Source organism: Pseudorasbora parva, chromosome 3 (assembly GCF_024679245.1).
Source record: "Pseudorasbora parva isolate DD20220531a chromosome 3, ASM2467924v1, whole genome shotgun sequence".
Taxonomy (NCBI): Eukaryota; Metazoa; Chordata; class Actinopteri; order Cypriniformes; family Gobionidae; genus Pseudorasbora; species Pseudorasbora parva.
The window spans coordinates 23,515,138-23,531,167 of record NC_090174.1 but is presented as its reverse complement, the minus strand read 5'-3'; the positions used below and the strand labels follow the sequence as shown (position 1 = coordinate 23,531,167).

Below are 16,030 nucleotides of genomic sequence, written 5' to 3'. Positions count from 1 at the left end.
CAACGGAATAGCCACAACACAACCGAATCGCCCCAACACAACGGAATCGCCCCAACACAACGGAATCGCCACAACACAACGGAATCGCCACAACACAACTGAATCGCCACAACACAACGGAATCGCCCCAACACAACGGAATCGCCCCAACACAACGGAATCGCCCCAACACAACCGAATCGCCCCAACACAACGGAATCGCCACAACACAACGGAATCGCCACAACACAACCGAATCGCCCCAACACAACGGAATCGCCACAACACAACGGAATCGCCCCAACACAACGGAATCGCCCCAACACAACGGAATCGCCCCAACACAACGGAATCGCCACAACACAACCGAATCGCCACAACACAACGGAATCGCCACAACACAACGGAATCGCCACAACACAACGGAATCGCCCCAACACAACGGAATCGCCACAACACAACGGAATCGCCCCAACACAACGGAATCGCCACAACACAACCGAATCGCCCCAACACAACGGAATCGCCACAACACAACGGAATCGCCACAACACAACGGAATCGCCACAACACAACGGAATCGCCCCAACACAACGGATTCGCCACAACACAACGGAATCGCCACAACACAACCGAATCGCCCCAACACAACGGAATCGGCCCAACACAACGGAATCGCCCCAACACAACCGAATCGCCACAACACAACGGAATCGCCCCAACACAACGGAATCGCAACAACACAACGGAATCGCCACAACACAACCGAATCGCCCCAACACAACGGAATCGCCACAACACAACGGAATCGCCCCAACACAACGGAATCGCCACAACACAACCGAATCGCCCCAACACAACCGAATCGCCCCAATACAACTGAATCGCCACAACACAACGGAATCGCCACAACACAACCGAATCGCCACAACACAACCGAATCGCCCCAACACAACGGAATCGCCACAACACAACCGAATCGCCCCAACAGAACCGAATCGCCACAACACAACGGAATCGCCACAACACAACGGAATCGCCACAACACAACGGAATCGCCACAACACAACGGAATCGCCACAACACAACGGAATCGCCCCAACACAACGGAATCGCCCCAACACAACGGAATCGCCACAACACAACGAATCGCCACAACACAACGGAATCGGCACAACACAACGGAATCGCCCCAAAACAACGGAATCGCCACAACACAACGGAATCGCCACAACACAACGGAATCGCCCCAACACAACCGAATCGCCACAACACAACCGAATCGCCACAACACAACCGAATCGCCACAACACAACGGAATCGCCACAACACAACGGAATCGCCCCAACACAACGGAATCGCCCCAACACAACGGAATCGCCACAACACAACGGAATCGCCCCAACACAACGGAATCGCCCCAACACAACGGAATCGCCCCAACACAACGGAATCGCCCCAACACAACCGAATCGCCCCAACACAACGGAATCGCCACAACACAACGGAATCGCCACAACACAACCGAATCGCCCCAACACAACGGAATCGCCACAACACAACGGAATCGCCCCAACACAACGGAATCGCCCCAACACAACGGAATCGCCCCAACACAACGCAATCGCCACAACACAACCGAATCGCCACAACACAACGGAATCGCCACAACACAACGGAATCGCCACAACACAACGGAATCGCCCCAACACAACGGAATCGCCCCAACACAACCGAATCGCCCCAACACAACGGAATCGCCACAACACAACGGAATCGCCACAACACAACCGAATCGCCCCAACACAACGGAATCGCCACAACACAACGGAATCGCCCCAACACAACGGAATCGCCCCAACACAACGGAATCGCCCCAACACAACGGAATCGCCACAACACAACCGAATCGCCACAACACAACGGAATCGCCACAACACAACGGAATCGCCACAACACAACGGAATCGCCCCAACACAACGGAATCGCCACAACACAACGGAATCGCCCCAACACAACGGAATCGCCACAACACAACCGAATCGCCCCAACACAACGGAATCGCCACAACACAACGGAATCGCCACAACACAACGGAATCGCCACAACACAACGGATTCGCCACAACACAACGGAATCGCCACAACACAACCGAATCGCCCCAACACAACGGAATCGGCCCAACACAACGGAATCGCCCCAACACAACCGAATCGCCACAACACAACGGAATCGCCCCAACACAACGGAATCGCAACAACACAACGGAATCGCCACAACACAACCGAATCGCCCCAACACAACGGAATCGCCACAACACAACGGAATCGCCCCAACACAACGGAATCGCCACAACACAACCGAATCGCCCCAACACAACCGAATCGCCCCAATACAACTGAATCGCCACAACACAACGGAATCGCCACAACACAACCGAATCGCCACAACACAACCGAATCGCCCCAACACAACGGAATCGCCACAACACAACCGAATCGCCCCAACAGAACCGAATCGCCACAACACAACGGAATCGCCACAACACAACGGAATCGCCACAACACAACGGAATCGCCACAACACAACGGAATCGCCACAACACAACGGAATCGCCCCAACACAACGGAATCGCCCCAACACAACGGAATCGCCACAACACAACGAATCGCCACAACACAACGGAATCGCCACAACACAACGGAATCGCCCCAAAACAACGGAATCGCCACAACACAACGGAATCGCCACAACACAACGGAATCGCCCCAACACAACCGAATCGCCACAACACAACCGAATCGCCACAACACAACCGAATCGCCACAACACAACGGAATCGCCACAACACAACGGAATCGCCCCAACACAACGGAATCGCCCCAACACAACGGAATCGCCACAACACAACGGAATCGCCCCAACACAACGGAATCGCCACAACACAACGGAATCGCCCCAACACAACGGAATCGCCACAACACAACCGAATCGCCCCAACACAACGGAATCGCCACAACACAACGGAATAGCCACAACACAACCGAATCGCCCCAACACAACGGAATCGCCCCAACACAACGGAATCGCCACAACACAACGGAATCACCACAACACAACTGAATCGCCACAACACAACGGAATCGCCCCAACACAACGGAATCGCCCCAACACAACGGAATCGCCCCAACACAACGGAATCGCCCCAACACAACCGAATCTCCCCAACACAACGGAATCGCCACAACACAACGGAATCGCCACAACACAACCGAATCGCCCCAACACAACGGAATCGCCACAATACAACGGAATCGCCACAGCACAACGGAATCGCCACAACACAACGGAATCGCCACAACACAACCGAATCGCCCCAACACAACGGAATCGCCACAACACAACGGAATCGCCACAACACAACCGAATCGCCCCAACACAACCGAATCGCCACAACACAATGGAATCGCCCCAACACAACGGAATCGCCACAACACAACGGAATCGCCACAACACAACGGAATCGCCACAACACAACGGAATCGCCACAACACAACCGAATCGCCCCAACACAACCGAATCGCCACAACACAACGGAATCGCCACAACACAACGGAATCGCCCTAACACAACCGAATCGCCACAACACAACGGAAGCGCCACAACACAACGAATCGCCACAACACAACGGATTGGCCACAACACAAGGGAATCGCCACAACACAACTGAATCGCCACAACACAACGGAATCGCCCCAACACAACGGAATCGCCACAACACAACGGAATCGCCCCAACACAACGGAATCGCCCCAACACAACGGAATCGCCCCAACACAACGGAATCGCCACAACACAACCGAATCGCCACAACACAACCGAATCGCCACAACACAACGGAATCGCCACAACACAACGGAATCGCCCCAACACAACGGAATCGCCACAACACAACGGAATCGCCCCAACACAACGGAATCGCCACAACACAACCGAATCGCCCCAACACAACGGAATCGCCACAACACAACGGAATCGCCACAACACAACGGAATCGCCCCAACACAACGGAATCGCCACAACACAACGAATCGCCACAACACAACGGAATCGCCACAACACAACGGAATCGCCCCAACACAACGGAATCGCCACAACACAACCGAATCGCCCCAACACAACGGAATCGCCCCAACACAACCGAATCGCCACAGCACAACGGAATCGCCACAACACAACGGAATCGCCCCAACACAACCGAATCGCCCCAACACAACGGAATCGCCACAACACAACGGAATCGCCACAACACAACGGAATCGCCCCAACACAACGGATTCGCCACAACACAACGGAATCGCCACAACACAACCGAATCGCCACAACACAACGGAATCGCCCCAACACAACGGAATCGCCACAACACAACGGAATCGCCACAACACAACGGAATCGCCACAACACAACCAAATCGCCACAACACAACCGAATCGCCACAACACAACGGAATCGCCACAACACAACGGAATCGCCCCAACACAACGGAATCGCCACAACACAACGGAATCGCCACAACACAACGGAATCGCCACAACACAACGGAATCGCCACAACACAACGGAATCGCCACAACACAACGGAATCGCCACAACACAACGGAATCGCCCCAACACAACGGAATCGCCACAACACAACGGAATCGCCCCAACACAACCGAATCGCCACAACACAACCGAATCGCCACAACACAACGGAATCGCCACAACACAACGGAATCGCCACAACACAACCGAATCGCCCCAACACAACGGAATCGCCCCAACACAACCGAATCGCCACAACACAACGAATCGCCACAACACAACGGAATCGCCACAACACAACGGAATCGCCCCAACACAACCGAATCGCCACAACACAACCTAATTGCCCCAACACAACCGAATCGCCCCAACACAACGGAATCGCCACAGCACAACGGAATCGCCACAACACAACGGAATCGCCCCAACACAACCGAATCGCCCCAACACAACGGAATCGCCACAACACAACGGAATCGCCACAACACAACGGAATCGCCCCAACACAACGGATTCGCCACAACACAACGGAATCGCCCCAACACAACCGAATCGCCCCAACACAACCGAATCGCCACAACACAACCGAATCGCCACAACACAACCGAATCGCCACAACACAACGGAATCGCCACAACACAACGGAATCGCCACAACACAACGGAATCGCCACAACACAACTGAATCGCCACAACACAACGGAATCGCCCCAACACAACGGAATCGCCCCAACACAACGGAATCGCCCCAACACAACGGAATCGCCACAACACAACGGAATCGCCACAACACAACGGAATCGCCACAACACAACGGAATCGCCCCAACACAACGGAATCGCCACAACACAACGGAATCGCCCCAACACAACGGAATCGCCACAACACAACGGAATCGCCCCAACACAACCGAATCGCCCCAACACAACGGAATCGCCACAACACAACGGAATCGCCACAACACAACGGAATCGCCCCAACACAATGGATTCGCCACAACACAACGGAATCGCCACAACACAACCGAATCGCCCCAACACAACCGAATCGCCACAACACAACCGAATCGCCCCAACACAACCGAATTGCCACAACACAACGGAATCGCCCCAACACAACGGAATCGCCACAACACAACGGAATCGCCACAACATAACGGAATCGCCCCAACACAACGGAATCGCCCCAACACAACGGAATCGCCCCAACACAACGGAATCGCCACAACACAACGAATCGCCACAACACAACGGAATCGCCACAACACAACGAATCCCCACAACACAACCGAATCGCCACAACACAACTGAATCGCCACAACACAACCGAATCGCCCCAACACAACGGAATCGCCACAACACAACGGAATCGCCACAACACAACGGAATCGCCCCAACACAACGGAATCGCCCCAACACAACGGAATCGCCACAACACAACGGAATCGCCACAACACAACGGAATCGCCCCAACACAACAGAATCGCCACAACACAACGGAATCGCCCCAACACAACGGAATCGCCACAACACAACCGAATCGCCCCAACACAACGGAATCGCCACAACACAACGGAATCGCCACAACACAACCGAATCGCCCCAACACAACGGAATCGCCCCAACACAACGGAATCGCCACAACACAACTGAATCACCACAACACAACTGAATCGCCACAACACAACGGAATCGCCCCAACACAACGGAATCGCCCCAACACAACGGAATCGCCGCAACACAACGGAATCGCCACAACACAACGGAATCGCCACAACACAACCGAATCGCCACAACACAACGGAATCGCCACAACACAACCGAATCGCCACAACACAACCGAATCGCCCCAACACAACTGAATCGCCACAACACAACGGAATCGCCCCAACACAACGGAATCGCCCCAACACAACCGAATCGCCCCAACACAACCAAATCGCCACAACACAACCGAATCGCCACAACACAACCGAATCGCCCTAACACAACTGAATCGCCACAACACAACGGAATCGCCCCAACACAACGGAATCGCCACAACACAACGGAATCGCCCCAACACAACCGAATCGCGGGGATAGTTATTGCAGTACCAGTTTTGGCCACTTACATACACTTCCTTTAATTAATAATTGATTTATCCATTAACGTACTTCCGCTAATATAGTTTTTAAGATGACTGCCGAGGCTTTTCAAGTCAGGTAAAATCTGCGATCTCTGACCTAGTTTGTTTGTTGGCTTCCATGGCAGCAATACACTGTGTTTTTTCAGGCAACCTGTGGTTTCAAAACACTATTGGATAAATTGGCACGGTGCCGATCACACAGACCATAACAAAAACACACATTTCAAAGTAAAATAACTTGCTGTAGCATTGTTTATCAGAGAAACGAGTATGTGATCTCCAGCAAATTTACAATCTGTCTGGAAGCAATACAAACAGCTGAGTTTTCATTACCCTTCAAATTGCGCAAATTGAAATTGCCATTTGAAAATACACGCAACGTAGGCATGTGCCGATTTTCGATAATGTGATTTATCACGATAATGAATATGCACAATATTGTTATCGTGGGCACTTTAAAATATCGTAAATAATAATTTATTAACAATTTATAATTTTTTTATAATGCACTCAAGAATACTTTGCCCATCAACCGTATAAATGCTCAACACCGCTGTATTCTGCGTCAAAAGGAAGCGCTCAGATATAAACAAGCTCAACGTGCGTTTGTACATGACTGAACCGGTGAAGGAGACGCGCTGCTGAAGTGCCGCTCAGTGACAGCAGAGGGCGCTGATAAACTGCAGAATGCAGCTGTTACCCCGGAAACCCGCAAACAAAACAAAAACACATGTTGTTTTTAAACAGCCATTCGTTTTTTGTAATCTCAATGTTGTTCATCACAGCACCAAATACTTAATACTTAAAGACTTAATAGGCTATTTATTTTCAAACTTAAACATTTTTATGTTTTAGTCTGGACTACAACATGCCCTAATAATTAGAACTGTTCTAAATATGTTTTATTGTTCGGTAAAACTTTGAGACATCCGACTTCATTATTACCAAACTGACAATGAAAAATACTTATAAAGAATTAATCATTCTGAGTAATGTTAATTTCTTAGTTACTGTTTAATAACATTACAATCAAAATAACTTTTTATGGACCTAAGATAAAACTAACAATGATCAGTATTTCTTAACTAACATTAACAAAAACATTATACTTTCTGTACCAAATGTAGCTGTTGCTCAATCTTAGTTAATGCATTAAATAATGAGACCTTATTTGTTAGCCTACCTGTTGTTCTTTATAGCCTAATTCTTTTGCACTTTAATCTGTTTGAAAATTGTACTTTTACAGCTCTGAAAAAAATCAAGAGACCACTTAACATTGACTTAACATGTTAAGTGGTCTCTTTTTTTTTTCCAGAGCTGTATATATTTTTGGTGCACTATTGTATTAAACATTCAGTTATTTTTGTTATTACAAAAATAGTTCTTAAAGCTGTTATGCTATGGCAACACTTTTTTTGCAACTTCTTTCAATACCGTGATAATATCGTATACCGTGATAAAACTTCAGCAATTAATCACAACATGAAAAATTGATATCGGCACATGCCTAGAAAAACACGTCAATTTCGCAAGAACTCCTATATATCGCAAAAAGTGTTTAAAGGGTGATGAAACCCCCTGTTTCAGCAGCATTCGGTTCTCACTCCAATTTTGAAAAATGCTATAAAAGTGGGCGTGGTTTAGCAGCGGAGTGGAGTAAATGGGCAGTAAGCACAGCAACGGCTTCTTCTGATTTTATTTTGCTCTCATTAAAAGCATCAAAGATTCCCACAAATGCACACGCAACACAATATACGCATGGATTTGTAAGCTCACATTACACAAATGCATATATCCTGTGACAACTATAATTCAATGCACAGTTGAATACAAAGCCATTCACAATTTGTTTTCTGCTTTGAAATATATGTGAACACGCTGTTGTATAACTTTGATAACTTTTGAGGCTTATTTTGTGGAATTGTATATGGATTTGATCGGTTAATTAGCAGTGAAAAGTGGTTACACTGTCTGCGCGGATGAATGCCGTTTGTGTGAAGACTCAGGATCTATTGAAGAGAACGCAGGCAACACAGACACTCATACAAATGGAAAAAAACACTCGTTTTTGATCCAGTAAGGCATCTCTCACTTACTGTATGCGATCTCTTCTGTTTCAAGCGCTGCTGCTTCAGTCAAAGGAAAATAGCTTTCAACGCATGCTGTAATGAATCAAGCAACGCGTCTTCTCATAAAATAAAGACACGCAGTCTCGTTAATAATTATGAGACAGCAATGATGAGTCATCGCCGTACTATAGTACAAGAAAGCGTCACAGCCTATGACATTGACATGAAGATGAATTTAAACCAGGAAGTTGAAAATAGAGCAAAAAGGCTTTAAATTAAGTAGTTGTCTCACACATTCAAAACTAAAACATGGTAACATTGTCTTGTCTTCCATGATGTTCAACAGACATACTTCTGTTAAAATCTCAGAAAATTTGGTTTAGGGTTTCATGACCCTTTAAGCTCGCATGAGATGGTTTTCCAGGCAATTCGAAAAAGGAATATTTCTCGAAACGGCAATGGAAATGTTTTTTTCGCATTTACATGTCAACTGACTTGTGTAAAAGTCACATGATCATTCTGAGTCACCAGTTCATCAGTGAAATCATGTAGCCTTCTATAATCTGCCAGAAACACCTCACATGTGGCCACTCACAAGTATAAGGGGCTTTCCTTGCCATTAATTCCTGGATAACATGCCTACATTTCCTTCAATTAAAAATAATGGCTAGTGATAAACCTACCAAAATCCATCACATCCGCCTTTGTGAAAAGGAAAAAAATTAGTTTTAGTCACATAACATTAATTAATGGAAACGCTGTAATTTCCCAATATTTTTTTCTCAAACGTTTTGCACAAATCTGAAATAGAAACCAGGCTTTAATTGTAATGTAAACGTCCCACTAGCCTACATAAAGTCAAAGGACATGACAAAATGATTTCATTTCATTATTGTGTTTTAACTATGTATTACAGAGACAGCCTTGATAATTAAAGACAATGCAGGCCTGACACTGTGCTAAAACAAGTCAGCAAATTAGCAAAATGTATTATCGTCTGAGAGCCAGAAAGTACATTTACTGCCAGAAGCTTCTTCCACACGCAGCTGAAAGAAACCTCCATGGTGTGAGGTAATAAAAATGTGATGACACGACACAGGAGCAGTAATGGTTGTACACACTCTTCATGACCTTATGCAATCTGTTCTACCCTAAACAGAAATCACATAGATCTAAATGCTGCGGTCTCTCTAATTCATGTAAAATTAGCCCTGTATCTGTTACACTTTCAATCAGAACTACACAGAGGAAAAGGACCTTAGTATGGCAGTAAGGTATTCAGCCTGTTCTCATCGTTGATACATATTACGTAACTTTCAAAGACACAAAGCATGTTTTTGTAGGTTTAGATAGGTGCTGAAACGTAAAATATGGAATTATTGGCGACATTTAAATAGCATTATTAAGTTTTTACAGCTAAAAAAATAAAATATTAACAAATCTTTAATTTAAATATCTTTATCTTTACTGACTCTACATATGATCTGATTGGCCTGACCAGAGTTTGGTTTTTCCAGCTCACAAGTGTCTGAAGACTTGCTAGACAACACTCGCTGCAAATTAGATTTGCTGCCGTTAGGGTGCGTCTAGATTTCTAGGCTAGAAGATCGCTGGATAAAGGGCTAATATTGGATCTGTTCCTCGCAAACATATGGATTCTAAAGATTTGGATTACACCAAATAAATAAAGTCTTTAGTGGATTTATGTTGTGTTTTGGTAGCCTAGAAATCTAGACGCACCCTAGCGGCAGCAAATTTAATCTGCCCGCAAGTGTCGTCTAGGAACTCTCAATACCCTTCTGAGCTGTATTCCTCACAATCTGGACGGGCCAATCACATCGTGTATAGAGTCGGCGGGCGGGGCCATAATGACGACGGCCGAGTTGCGTTTGCGTGCTTCTAGTAAACACAGAAACTGGCGAACGGCGGTCTTTCAAATCAACTTTGACTGCGATTCTGGAAGACTTGGAGTTAAGCTTTTCTCTGAGAAAAGAACAAAGAACGGCACTGAAGTCATTCTTAAAAAGGGAAGATGTGTTCGGAGTTTAGCCGACCGGATACAGTGAATGTTTAATCTATCAACAAGCTCTGTTTCACCTTTGTTGCTCTGGTTGGTGTAGCGCTATCCTTTTTTTAAATTTTTTATTAAACGGTAGCACAACCGTTTATCCCGCCCCACGGATTGAGCCATGCCTATGTTGAGTTTCCAGACCAAACAAATCTTGATGTGGGTCTGGCTTGTCAGGCTAGTGTTTTGGAGTATTTTATGATCGTATTGTCGCTGCAAAGGAGAAATATTACAGTAAGTAGATAAGTAAACTGCATTTAAAAAAATGCATGTAAACATTTAATTGACAATTAATAGAATCAAAAAAAGAAATTCCACGATTTTATCATTCATGAATGGGAGCGGCTACACATTCACACGAATACGTAAATATTTTACGTTTTTACTGCTGTCAATACATAAAAGATTTATGTTTTAATGCTGTCAAAACGTCTATATTGTATGTTATAAAGTGCATGAAAACGTAAGTAAATGTACGTGTTGTAGAACCACACTTTTTGTAAAAATAGACACGTATTCTCATGAGATCACCTTGCAGGATTATATAAATGCTATGGAGGAAAAGATATGGTAAAGGGTTTAATTATGGATCAGTCTAAATGGGTCACTGATTCTTTCTTTGCTTTCTCTGCATACAATGTCACTGAACTTCTCAAACCCACATAGTGTATAGTATTTCATAGAATTTGATCTTTCTATAAATATCAGAGTCTTTATATAAAAACCTATTGCAAACAGCCTAGGTTAGAAATATGATAGCTTTGTAACCAGGGGGTGTGACTACAGCCCCAGTGAAATACTACTGTGGCCCAGCCAAAAATTACTAATAAATCATTGTCTGGCGATGGAGATTACATTAACTTTCCTGAAAATAGGTTTCCTTGATAATAATTTAGCAATCATGTTGAATGTTTGCTTTCAGTTGTTTAGAACCAGAACTAGCAATGAAAGATTCACAAATGAATCACTGTTTGATTTCATCGGTCAAAAGGCATTGCAAACTCAGTATTGCGATTTGGTTTGATTTATTCGAAAAATTCACACAAAATTTTTTTGCAGTGGTTTCTCACACCGAAATAGTAAATTATTAATGCATTAGCCTGACAAGCCAGACCCACATCAAGATGTTTGGTCTGGAAACTCACTATTGACAGGGCTCAATCCGAGGGGCGGAAAAACGGTTGTCTTTCAAACTCCCTCTGCACGCGATAGGATATCGCTACAACCAACCAGAGCAATGAAGGTGAAGCAGAGCTTTTTAATTGATTAAATATTCGCCATATCCGGTCGGCAAAACTCCGAACACATCTTCCCTTTTTAAGAATGACTTCAGTGCCGTTATTGTTCTTTTCTCAGAGAAAAGCTTAACTCCAAGTCTTCCAGAGTCGCGGTCAAAGCTGATTCGAAAGGCCGACGCTCGTCAGCTCCTGTGTTTACTAGAAGCACGCAAGCGCAACTCTGCCATCATTATGTTAAGCCCCGCCCACTGATTCTATACACGATGTGATTGGCCTTACCAGAGTTTGGTTTTTACAGCTCAGAACTGTATTGAGAGTTGCTAGACGACACTCACGGCCGCTAGGGTGTGTCTAGATTTCTAGGCTAGTAGAGCATACTTTATAAAACACACATATCTCCCTGAGCTGGAAGAATGGGTCAGTCTGCAATGTTGTCGACCAGTCTTGTCCAAATGGATATCAATTATCTCAAGCAAGTAAATATTAATGTTAGTCAGCATTACATCAGATAATCTAAAAAATGTAATAAAAATCTGAGCTTCTAAATATTCAACAACTGATCTAGCTGTCTGTTCATTTTCAACATGACCAATGGAGATTCATAAAATAAACTATAGCCTAAAAAATAGGATCTTGCAATAAGGTCAATTTGAAAGTAAAAACAACAAATGGTTGATAAGGGAATTGCTCTGAAATTGAGTATTCCTTTCTCTTTCATTTTCATTGTCTGATAAAATTGATTAATTAAACTAAATTGCAATGATTTAGGGAAATATGAAATGTCCTGAAGAAAGATATCTTAATGAAGTCCTGCTAATGCCATTGAGCTCATACTTCCCGATTCAAATATTCAGTGTGTAACTATTGATTTATGTTTTTCCCTTTGACCAACTCTCTCTCTCTCTCTCTCTCTCTCTCTCTCTCTCTCTCTCTCTCTCTCTCTCTCTCACTCACAGCTATTTTACTCAAAACCTTACAATTTTAATACTGCAACCATATAGTTGCACGTAACATCTTCATTAAGGCAGATGTGTCATTTCAGATATCTGGGACATTTGTATCTAGAGTGTGATTACCACAAGCGCTGCTACTTGTTAACAACGTCACCAGCTAAGGGCTAATAAGACAATGAAAAACTGTGTGACTATGAAAAACTTTCTTGTGGGACCGATATCATAAGATGTCATAACTGCATTTTATAAAACTCATGGTTGCATTAATATGTCACACAGAGAGAGAATGCATTATGTAAAATAATTTGTAACTTGTATGATATGGAAGGCCTCTCAAAGTAATGCTTGCGGCACTTAAAGGGATAGTTCACTCAAAAATGAAAATTATCCCATAATTTACTCACCCTCAAGCTAATCTGATTTTCAGATTAATTAAATCTGAGAGTTATATAAAAAAAAATCCCTGGCTAATCCAAACATTGCCAGTGGCAGTGAATGGCAGCCTAAAATTTGAAGCCCAAAAAAGTGCATCCGTCCATTATAAAAGTAATCCACACGGCACCGGGGGTTAATAAAGGTCTTCTGAAGTGAATAAATGGGTTTGTGTAAGAAAAATATCCATATTTAACAAGTAAAATATCTAGTTTTTGGCGGACTGCCTTCCATTTTCAAATTACAGAAAAAGCTCAACTGGCGCAACGATGACATTGGACAGCAGACCGTCACACTGCCTTCCGTATTCAACTTATAAAAAAAGTCTAACACCTCTCGCAGAACAAAAACATCCACTAACATCCGTCATCACTAGCACGCCAGTTGCACTTTTTCCGTAAGTTGAATATGGAAAGTGGTCTGTCGGAAACTAGATATTTTACTTTATATGTTAAATATGGATATTTTTTCTTACACAAGAAAATTCCCTTGATTACCCATCAATTCGCTTCAGAGAAGACCTTTATTAACCCCCTGTGCCATGTGGATTACTTTTGTAATGGATGGATGCACTTTTTGGGCATCAAATTTTGGGCTGCCATTTACTGCTACTGTGATGCTTGGATTAGGCAGGACATTTATTTAATATGACTCTGATTGACTGAATATGACTTAATTTTGGGTGAACTATCCCTTTAAGTTCACACTTAAAAAAGTGTGAACTGCATTGCATTAGAAAAAAAACTGCAATTATTTCAAAGAAAGACAGCACAAACAGACTTTTGAAAAAAAAAAACTATTAACAGCAGATCCCACCAAAATTACGATTCCAAAGCCTATTTGAAAACTAAAATGTTATGCTTAGCTCTAAAAAATGACTTAATAAGCTAAAAATTGTGATTATGCGTGCAATCTTTATCAAGCAATAATTAAAAACCCTTATATGTATAAGAACAACTGGCAAAATCATGGAAAAGTAATGGACATTTATTGTGGAAATCCTAAATTCACCTGTGGTCACTCTGAAATTCACATGTGTGACACTGACAACAGTTAACTGACAAGTGTAGATAGTTTTGAGTAAAACTCCAGCATTGTTTGTTTGCAGATGCCATTTACCTAAGGTGTTCAAAAATAGCTTCTTTTTGGGGGCACTGAATGTGACAATGTGAAGGACAGAAATATTATGAATAAAGTTAGAGCAAACCTCTTTAAACAAGAAAGTACTCAAGAGGTGAATCAGCAGCACCACACAATGGCAGGTCAGGCAACATTTTAAATTGATATCTGAATACCCCACATGGGAAAAGACCAGGCAATAGGCTATTCAGAGGAGACGTGTGTGATAAAAGTGACAAAAATTGGAAGAAGTGTAAAGATAATACAATTTATTATGCAAAAATCGCACTTTCTGGTCAACTAGTATTTTAAAAATCATTATCATAGGCTACTCACCAGGTCACTGGCGTTTTTAGCTAGCTCATCCTCGCTGGATGCAGCCGAATCCACCACCAGTTTCTCGAAGCACGTCGAGCCCAAGGACGAGCTCTTCTGCTGGGACATCGCCAGATGAGACACCAACAGCTTCGGGCTCCCGTGCGCCGATACGGAAATCTCCGGTTTACTGACTGATGCTCCATCAGCTACGGCCAGCGGTGAGATCCCGAGCCCTTTACAGGCGCTGGAGTCCGGCTGCTCGCTCAGGGTACTGTCGCATACGAAAGACGGTGGAGTTGAGGAGCTCAGATTTGGCTGCGAGGACGAGAAGACCCGGTCCAGGATCTGTTTTTTCTTTCTTTTAAACATCCACAGCCCGCTTTCTTTTTTACTATCCCCGCTGCGTCGTTCGGACCCCAGTTTGGGGCTCAAAAACGGTTTGGTCTTCTCCTGGAAATTCCTCCACATCCTTTTTTGGTAGGACGCTGACTGCGGGTCTTTGGCGCTCTCATCTTCCTTGTGTTTCTCCTCCATAGTTCCCGTCCAGCAGCAGCAGCGGCGGCAGCAGGCTGTCAGCGCGCGGAGCGCCAGTGACACTGAAGTGCGCGGGCGAGCGCGCAGGAGCGCGTGCTCTGCTCTTGATCGCAAATGACACTCACTCAGGCACTCACAACACATTCACTTTATCTGGTCATTATGATATAGTGGCATTATTCAGAGGGTCTTAAACAGCACCCTAACATTGAAGTCTAAACTAAAACCGATTATTTTGTTTTCATTTTAAAAAAGCCCAATAGCAGAAAAGTTTAAATCGGAATAAGCTGCCAACAACAAGGGTTACCTATGAATTAAACGTGAGTGTGCATCTGATTCACTCTTTAATGACTTAATGATCTGACCTAAGAAAAAGCCAGTACACGAATACATAATTGCAGAATACAAAGATACTCCGCCTCCCTCTGGTGAATGTCCGCAATTATACGGATTTGATCTATATTTTACTGAACATTTTTTTTTTTTTTTTATTATTAATGCCATAACCAGAACAATACAATAAGACATATACATTCAAACCAAAAATACAGAGTGATAAAGTAAAATAAAAATAAAAACAGTGCCAAATACAATTTATACAATGTCATACC

At 44.4% G+C, this 16,030-nt stretch overlaps 1 protein-coding gene across 4 annotated transcripts in view; it reads right to left on the bottom strand.

Moving 5' to 3' along the window:
- The window catches only part of mctp1a (multiple C2 domains, transmembrane 1a), a 259,323-nt gene extending 243,444 nt beyond the window's left edge, over nt 1–15,879 (bottom strand). The window contains exon 1 of one of the 4 annotated variants that reach the window (XM_067438205.1): nt 14,904–15,879. In XM_067438205.1, coding sequence (XP_067294306.1) covers nt 14,904–15,563 — 660 coding nt within the window. In that variant the 5' untranslated portion in view covers nt 15,564–15,879. The remainder of the gene's footprint in view (nt 1–14,903) is intronic. The other 3 variants (XM_067438204.1, XM_067438207.1, XM_067438206.1) reach the window with 3 other exon arrangements.
- Between the last annotated feature and the right edge of the window lie 151 nt (nt 15,880–16,030).